Source organism: Scaptodrosophila lebanonensis, unplaced genomic scaffold (genome assembly GCF_003285725.1).
Source record: "Scaptodrosophila lebanonensis strain 11010-0011.00,11010-0021.00 unplaced genomic scaffold, SlebRS2 tig00000001-arrow-pilon, whole genome shotgun sequence".
NCBI classification, from domain to species: domain Eukaryota; kingdom Metazoa; phylum Arthropoda; class Insecta; order Diptera; family Drosophilidae; genus Scaptodrosophila; species Scaptodrosophila lebanonensis.
The window spans coordinates 2783475-2793187 of record NW_022060529.1 but is presented as its reverse complement, the minus strand read 5'-3'; the positions used below and the strand labels follow the sequence as shown (position 1 = coordinate 2793187).

The following is a 9713-nucleotide window of genomic DNA, read 5'->3' as shown; positions in this document are numbered from 1 at the left end:
AGTGAAATATGTTTTGGCATGCATATTTAATGGATATTGAAACCCAGCGACAACAACAATAATAATAACAGCAGCAGCAACAACATCAACGAGGTGGAAAACGCGTACACAGCACGTCAAACCATTTTAAACGCCATCAATTTCAATTTTCCAAATTAAACGGGTGACCAGGGCGGATCGGCGGATCGGCGGATCTGCGGGTTGCTGGGTTGGCGGGTAGGGTAATTAATAATTCATTACGTTGCTGCCAGCAATGACATAAGCCCAAAGCAAACCTGGCCCAAGTTCAACAACTCGCTTGGCAAAGAAAGCTACTGAGGAGTAGAGACAACATCAATTGAAATTATGTTGTTGTTGATGATGATGATGATGATGGCAGCGAGCCGTTTAAAGTTTAGGGAAAATACGCGATGGAAGAGAAAGAAAACCGCCTAAACAAGTGAGGCCACTTAGGAAAAATCAGCATCATCATCATCATCATCGTCTTGTTCATGAACAAGCCAGAGTTATCGGCTAAAATCAAACAGGCAGCCAAGCGAGCGAACTCGCTTGACGGCTTTGGGGAAGGCTTGTGAAAAGCCAAACAAACAGGCGAGCAATGCCTGTTTTGTTGTTGTAGCGAACAACAACTACTCCATAGAGCATACTCGTATAAACATATTTGCCAAAATTTACATGCCTACAACTCTGGTCTCTCGTCTCTCGTCTCTGTTCTCTGGTCTCTTCCGGCACAGCATCGCTGCTATGTGGCCCAAACTACAAGTGCTAACAGCGGCATCTGTCATTGGCATCTGTCTGCTGGCCACGACAGTAACGCCCACGACAGCTCCGGCATTGACGACGTCGACGAGGCTGCCAGTGCCGCTGCAGCCGCCCACGGGGCCCCAGAATGTGACAAGCACAACTATCCGAGCGGAGGAAGTGGAGCTGAAGCGGAGGCTGCATCTGAAGGCGATGCTAGAGCCAGTCAGCTTGAGTGACAGCGCCAAGGAGGTGAGTCTGTGTAAGTTTTAGTGAAAGATTTTGACAGGCAATGAGTGCCACTTTTGACAGCTTAATAAGCAGGCCGAGCGGCAGAGCGAGCCCGTCGACGACTTGCACTATGGCAGCGAGTTGGGGGAGCCGCAGGAGCCGGAGGAGCCGGCGGAGCAGCAACTCGAGCATGACGAAACAACAGAGTCATTTGTGGGGTAAGTAGACAGGACAAGAGGCTTGTTAGCGAGCAACAAGCTCATTCACTCTTTTCTTACGCAGCGTGCCCGGCTTTCTGCCCACAGTCCTGCCAGCCACCACAAAACTGCCACCAACTAATGGCCATGGTTACATACAATTCGATGTTAACGATGAACAGCAGCAAGGGCGGAGGGCGCCCAGCAAGAGTGCAGCCAAAAAAGCCACCGTGAACGAGGTGCTCTACAATCTCTTCCCCAATGGCTTCTCGGATATCTTTCGCTTCAGTTATCCGGCTGAAAGCAGTAGCGAGGCTCCAACCGAGGCGGCCACAGAGCCAGCCCCATCATCAAGCAGCAGTACAAGTACCACGGCCACCACCACCACAGAACTCATCGATGCGGTGCAAGGCACGACCATTGCCTCCCAGGCAACGGCGGCCACTACACCACCAGATTCGGCCAAGAATCAAACCTATTACAGCTACCAAACCACGGTGACCAAGGAGTATCGTCGCGAACTGCGCCCCGGACACACGCAAATTGTGGTCGAGAAGATAGCGCGCTTGCCTCGTCAGCATTTCAAGCAGAGCAGCAGCAGCAGCAGCAGCAGCAATCACATCTCCCAGGAAGAGCTTCTTCGCATTAACCGCGCAGCCGTTGCGGCTCCAGTTCTGCCCACTTTGTTGCTGCCACCCAACGATGATAACGATACGTTGATGGCAGCCGAAAGCGCTCCCATTGTGATTCTGGGCGAGCACGAGGCCGAGTTGGAAGACAACCAGAGCATTGAGGATAATCAGATTGCTGAGTCGCAGAATCTGGGGCAGCAGATCTATCATCGGCGTCTGCCACCACCTTCCCCATCTGGTGGCATTGAGAGCTATCGCCAGCAGCATGGCCCCGGACAGGAACAACAAATCAATGTGCACATTGTCCACGACCAGTCGCTGGCCAAGGCACAAGAGACGGCAGAGCACAGTGCGCCACAAGCTTTGGATCACTATCAGGCGCACAGCGAACAGCATTTTCAGCAGCGCCATCAGACAGCTGAGGCGCCATCGCGTCAGTTTCTCAAGACCTTCAAGCCAATAATCTCGGGTGCAGCTGATGGTCCCATACCCAAAGGCTCATTCCACTACGAGGTCAACAGTCCGCCACAACTGTTGCCTACGCGTCCGCAATCAGAAGCTGATTATGCTGGACCATATGTGCGTCCAGCTGCTCAGTTGGCCTATCAGCGGGAGCTGAGCCATGTCCTGCAGCAGCAGCAGTCGCAGCCAACACATCGGCAGCCCCCAGCTCAGCTACATACTCAAGCGGTTGCGTCTGCTAAGCCAGACGCACCCATTGACTATCAGGGCTATGGTGGTCCCACGCCAGCAACTGCCACCCCCAGCAGCCTGCTCTTTGTCACACTGAACACGCCTCATGCAGCGCCTGGCCCGCCAGCGCAGCAGAAGCCCCTGGAGCACCCCTCACTCCTAATTCCAAGTCCTCATGAATATGTCTCGGAAGCCGCTGCCGAACCCTCTCAGCAACACGAACAACACGCTCCTCCCCCGCCCATTTCCGCTAAGCTACAAGCCGAGGTCAAACCCAACCACTACACATTTGTTGAGGTGCAGAAATCGGTCAACATCCACAACAAGCTCATCACCGAGAAGGATGGTCAACTGGTGGAGCAGCATGAGACTATATATCATCCGCCGCCCTATCAACAGAACCATTTATCGGTTGACTACAGTCCCAAGAACTTCGTAACTGCTAGTGCCCCTCCGGGTCCGCCATCGACGCCTGCGCCTCCCCACAACTATGTCTCGCTGGCTGCCAACCCCATACACGTGCAGCATGTGGAGTACGATAGCTCGCCACAGGAAGGCGCCATCTCACATTCTACAATTCATTTGGAAACAGGCTCTCATCACGCATCCTCCCCACATTATTCCCATTCCCCTCAACCAGTAGCCATTGTGGAGAAGCTGGTGCCTCAGCCGCAGCCCTACGCTGTTTCCGTCGAGAAAGTCGTTGATCGTCCGGTGCCCATCAATCAGGTTGTCGAGAAACACGTTGCCGTACCCTATGCCCATCCCGTTCCTGTACCAGTCCATGTGGAACACTATGTGGATCGCCCCTATCCCGTACAAACTATAGTCGAACAGCCCGTCCCTTATCCCTACCCCGTGGAGACAGTGGTGGAGAAAATCGTTGAGAAACACGTACCTGTCGAGGTGGAGCGCATTGTGGAGAAGCCGGTTGAGGTGGAGAAAATTGTCGAAAAGTTTGTCGACCGCCCCATGGCCATTCCCATTCATGTGCCAGTTGCCATTCACATGCCTATCTCAGCAGGACCCTCCCTCGGACCCTTTAGTTATGCACAGCATCCCAATTCCCTTCTGCCCTGGTCGCACTCCTCCGCAGTGGCCCATGTGCCGCCCAAGGTGCTCCAAAACTATTACACGCGCATGCTCAAGAAACTGTTGCCTCAGCTGACTGCCAGCAAGACCAAGGCCAGCACTGTCACTGCTCCTGCGCCTGCTCCTGCGTCCCAGCCTCCTACGAAACCACTGCGAGGAGACGCCCCCAAGGTGGCCACCTTCAGTCTGGCCGACATGCGCTTCGATCTGCGTCCTCCACCGCCACCGCCGGGATCGCCTTGGCTGCAGAGCTCACGATACATCTACAACACGCTGCCAGCGGACTTGGCCACGGCAGCCGCCTCGGCGTCTGCGCAAATGGTCAAGTCGTACATCGGTCCCGTGCCAGCAACCAGCGCCACAAAAAGCAATGAGTTCGACGAATTCCAGCGCTGGCGCAACGGACACACACTTAAGCGCAGTCCCGACTTTGGTCGCAATCTAAACATACAGTATGGCTTCAAGCCCCCACTGGTACCCTCTGTGGAGATCGACGACAAGGGCAACCCGCTGAAGCAGACGCAAGCGGAGACGGAGATGTAGTGCGGATTTGTTGATATTTTTATGAAGCGTGCCAAAATATACAACTACTTATACACTTGAATAGTTATCATTGCCTATTTATATACAAGTATGTATCTTTATATTTTTAATGTGCATTTAATAAAATTACAAATATGTATTTTAATCCTTCAATGCCTCAAATATCAAACAAACGGGATTAAAAATTTTAAAGTGAAGCTCCTTAGATGTGTGCATGATCCTACAGGATTGATTATTAAATGGACTTATGTCAAAGTTATTCCGCAATCAATTAAAGCAATCAACTTGTTTTTTTGCGAATCAAATTTAGGCCGCCATTTAAGGCTGCCTATAATCAAATCTGATTTCAATTTTGCAGTACAAATCAGAAAGATGGATGCCGCGTCTGCTGACATGACTGTTTATTGTTCGTTTTATTGATTTAAATTCTCAGCCGAAATCAATAAATTAAACAATAATATGAGAAAGGGAAAAATTAAAGCAAAATAAGAACATATAATAAGCGGAAATTAACTTCAAAAATGAACAAAAATAACTACTGATATTTGAAATTTAAATCTGAACTAATTATTAACGATAAATAATCAAGCAATGTCGAAAATTATTGTTTACTGTCTTATTATATTAAAGCATTTTAAACTCTCCATATTCAAATAGTTATATCCTTGTGTAATATCCTTATACAATATAAAATTGTTAATTTGAGATCCTTTTTAAGATGCAAATGGCGACCAAGCCAGAAAATATGATTATTATTAATATGTGTGTAGTTCCATTGCCATTGCTATTTGAAGGGTAGAACAGTACATGAATTCCATGCACACACACATGCGTTCGTTGCAGCAAAGGAGGCAGCTGCAAAAAATGATTGCCTACCATTAGGCGTAGGTTTAATTAAACAAATGACAGGCACTTGGCAGACTTGCCAAAAAGAGCAACGTCTTACACACATGCCTTGTCAGCCAATTGGAGGACGGCTTGGCGCCAATTAAGAGCCCAAAGGCCCAGAAGTAGGCTATGCAACAAATTATTAATTTTCTTAAGTAGCATTTATGTAAATGAAAAATTTCACTTACGCAAGGGTTGTGCACGCTCGCGTCTTATCTGCAAACAAACAGACCCAAAAAGGACGACACTGACGAGCAGGACGGCAGGACAATGGAACAACGAGGCAAGAGCACAAATGACAACACGTCTGCTCACGTTCGCACATATGTACATACATTTGCAGCTAACAGATGGCAGAGGGCGGCAGCGTGTGAAAATTTATATGACAGCTAATAAATTTACAACACATGTAGCTCAATGCAAGTAGCAAGTGGGAAACGCCAATGCCAATGCTGCTGCTGCTGATGCTGATGCCGATGTCGAGAACGGCAGATATTAGAAATATTTGCTGACAGGCGCACGCCCTGCACGTTTTGAATGTTATTGAGGCGTGCCTAGCAGGGCAGCGGAGGATCGGAGGAGCGGGGGAGCGGTGGGAGCGGTGGGAGCGACGGCCGCCCTTCCAAAGGAGCAAGAAAAAAAAAACAAGGCGCGCAAATATTTAGACAGCGTCAAAAGACGCGCTGTTCTGCAGCTGACATTTGACATTCGCTGTAAGAGAGGGAGCGACTAAGAGAGCGAATGCTGAAGAACGATGGAGAGAGCGAATGGAGCGTTGGCACAAAGGGCACAGAAGAGCAGACAAACGTTTAGTGTACGTGTTGGCATCAAGCCGGAAGTCTCGCATCCCTTGCAAACAAGCCCCAAATTGGCCAAATGTGGCAGCGACAGCTCGCTAAAGTTATGACTGAACTCTGTAAGCCATTTTTCAATATACTCGTACACGATTTTTATTTGCTGTGTTGCCTCTTGTACAAGTAGGACCTTGAGAGAGCATGTGCTCTTCTAATAAACTGTTCACTATAAATTATGGAAATTTATTTCACCATTTAAGCCTAAAGAAAACATACTAAGCCTTGTGTCTGGTGGAAGGGTCCTAGAAAGACATGCACGGCATAGACAGATGCTCAGAATTGAATACAAAGTCGTCTGTGCTATTATCTACTAACTAATACAAAGTTTAATGTGAATTCAGGTGCAGTAACTAGCTGTTCATCTCCAAGAAGGAACCACATCTCATCATAATTTTCTTGAATTAAGATTAAGTAAAGTGTCTTGAGCAGTACAACAGTGTATCTGTTGTGTACTGGCCATAAGTTGTTCATATAATTTCAAGTTAAACATACATTAAGACGTCTAGCCGAGTATACAGCTGTGCTCAAAATAATAGTAGTGGTAGTTCATGAATCTGGTTGGATCAAAATTTGTACGAATTTGTTCTTTAATGCACCTTCAAGAATTGTTTATAAGGTATAGAATATTAACAAGTAAATCATAAACAAATAACACACAATTTCATTAATTTGGTCGCTTAAAATTAAAGTTGGGTTTCATTTTTTGGTCTCTTATTTGTCCCAACTGATCCTAATAATATGAATGTATTGCAAATTACTCTAATTAAGACCTTCTAAGTAATGTTAGTATTGTGTAACATCATAGTCTGTGTCAAGGAGCCCACAAGATGTTAACATCTTTGGAGAGGAATGGAACTTAAAGCATGTCTAACAGCTTCCTTCTTTACGTCGGACTATAAATTCTCAATCGGTTTGAGATCTGTGTATGCAACATGCCCAACATATTCTTATCTTCAATACATTCTGCTTAAAATAAAGGCGACATATTTTTCCTCAAATGTAATGATATAGTTGTACTATACTTTTATTGTTCACCTGCCTTTCAGCAGAGACATGACTTTAAAAGCACAACAGGGCAGTTTGTTTAAAGTACTTTTTCAATAAATAATAAATAATAATAAATAAATAATAAATTTTAAGACTCTTTACTCAAATTCAACCGAAATTAACAATTAAACGCAGTATTAATTTTGATTGGACTATTACTATATTCCGGTTTTACTTACGCTCTTCAACTCTATGGCATTAGATTTGAAAAAGTTGCTTGAATTTAAATAGATTTGAAAAACATTTATTTAATACATACTTGAATAATTTGTTGTTTCTAAAGACTGCTTAAGTGTACTGTTGATACGAGTGCTTTGTGTTTGCCATTCATATAAATAAGCAATTTGTGGGGGAGTCTCGAAATTTGAATTGTGGGCAATTATATTGGAACACTAATCCCACACATTCATTGGCACGCACAAATTTGCTGCACAGCCCCTCTGAACTCGCAGGCCTCTCCACCACAAATGCATGCAAATGCAATTTTATTTAACTTGTGCCAAATATGCACACATAAATCAAAATTCGGGGGCCACGCCTCACGCCCATGGCCTGTAAAATATATCAAAAATCAATTGCGGCTTCAATGCATTCGACGCTTTGATAGACTCGGAAAAAGCTAGGGGTGTTGGTAGGGGGAGGTGTCTGTGTGTCGAAAGGCCAGCCAGCAAGAAAGATAAGCAATTGTGTCTGAAAATGCGATCCTCTCTATTCGTGGGTGGGTATTTTTATGAGTGTATGTGTGTGTGAGTGTGTGTCGGGGAACAATTGAATAATTTATATGCAAATAAATAAAAGTATTTCAACATTTCATTTCGCATGCAAGCCAAAAAACCAAAACGAAAAACTTGTCGACTGAAAGAGAGCGCATTGGCAAAGAAATTTTCGTGTGGCATTATACAAATATAAAAAAATATAAAATAAGAAGCAAAAGGAAAAAGCGTGTGAAATAAATTTCGAAGCAGAAACGCCACAAAAGGCGTAACACACACTGCCTGCAACAACAACAAGAGGCAGCGTCGCAACTTTTTTGGCGAACAAAAATTTTCTTTTATTTTGGGCGGCTCTTCTGGTGGGCCGCCTCCGTGGTTGGTTGAATTGTACATAGGTGGGTGGTGGGGTGCTGCTGCTGCTGCTGCTGCTGCTGCCTCTGCTGCTGCATGTCATTGTCAGCAGTGCCAAGCTGCATTTGATATACGATGTGTTGGCAAGCCGCCCAGACGCAGTTGTGGCCTGAGCCGGGGACCCTCACGCAGTCGAGACAAATGCAGCAGAACCGAAAATTGCATTTCCGTTTGGAAATTGCGCAAACTTCCGCATGGAATAAAGTAAAAGAGGGGTGTGAGGAAGCTAACCACGACGACGACGACGACGACGAGGACGAGGACAACGCTGACGGCGACGTCACAGAATTGGCAAAATTTTTCTATAAAAGTGTGAAATAGGCACGGCCCGGGTAGAAACGCTGATGACATGCCGTAAAGTGGCCCGCGTGAACCACAGAAAACTTGTCACAGAAAAATGAAGGAAAAAATGTCAAAAGCACACACACACACACACACAGCCAGAGAGGGGGGGAGAGGTTGAGGCAAGAAAATGGGCAGGGGGAGGTGAAAGATACCCATAGAAAAGTCTATTGACCAAGTCAAGCCAACACAAAAGTCCAAACTGTCAAGTGGTAAGGGCAGCGACGCCAACGCCAACGTCAACGCCAACGGTGACAGCGGCAGCGAACAACGTTAACTGAGCGAGACAAGGGTTCGTGTCATGACTAACACGACTAAGCATTGTGGTTTGCCTGCCTGCTTAGCGCCAATTTCTGTAGTTTGTTGTAAATAGTTGGAGCTGTGAGCTCTGATTGCGCCTTTCCGAGAATGTAAATGGCAGTTTTGATTCCAGACAGGTAGAGTCCGAAAAAATGCTCCAACATTTAACAAGCGTCAACACAAAACACACTCAACTGAACAAGCGTGTTTAGGCAGGTGTATGTAGTATAAGTAAGTATGAGCGTGTGCTCGACCATAGGAACATGCCACAAATTCCATTCAATCAGCGCAAAATGCAGAACCAACAACAACAACAATAATAACAATGGGGACACCTGCTAGAACTTTGTCACGTGCTAACAATGTAAACTGTCATAACTGTACAGAAGCGGGCGACGTCCCCCAGAGCTACGAGAGAATCCACACCACAGCAATAAAAACGTGCAGAGGGAGCTGAGAAACCAGCATAACGTTAACAGATCATTAGTTAACAGTGGCTTTACATGATCACCTGTTAATGTGAACGTGTGGTGAAAAATAAAAGCACCAGCAGCCCAAGACTATGCTGTACAGTTTGAAAAACTGCTCTCCCATTTATTCCTCACTGCCGTTCACATTTTCTTTTTTTTAGTGCCATCCAAAGGATCTTCCCACGAGATCCCTTGTGTAAAATATGTGATATAATATCATAAAATATATTTCATATTTAGTCTAAAATATTGTACATGTTGTAAATATACATATATGTACATAAATACACTGTATATATGTATGTATACATAGATGTAAGTGCGTCCTGGACAACTCTTACATTCCCCATTAAAACTCAACTCGCTAAAATTTAATAAATTGTGTATGCATTTAAAAAAAAAATCTTAAAATTTATGAAATTTTTGGGAATTACTTGTATGATATTTATTTTGGCGAAGTTTGTTCAGCAGTCGATCATAACTAGTTCTAAAAAGTTGAAAGTTCATATTATGGTTCAATTGGTTTTACTCCAGGCATAAATGGCTTTAATTGATGGTA

General features: G+C 45.4%; 1 protein-coding gene across 1 annotated transcript; it reads left to right on the top strand.

The window, feature by feature from the left end:
* The first annotated feature begins 675 nt into the window (after positions 1 to 675).
* Positions 676 to 4129, top strand: LOC115634577. Its single transcript, XM_030532408.1, has 4 exons — positions 676 to 993; positions 1054 to 1190; positions 1255 to 1472; positions 1512 to 4129. Exons 1-4 carry the CDS (start codon positions 676 to 678, stop codon positions 4127 to 4129), a joined length of 3291 nt encoding a protein of 1096 aa, XP_030388268.1.
* Positions 4130 to 9713: the final 5584 nt, after the last annotated feature.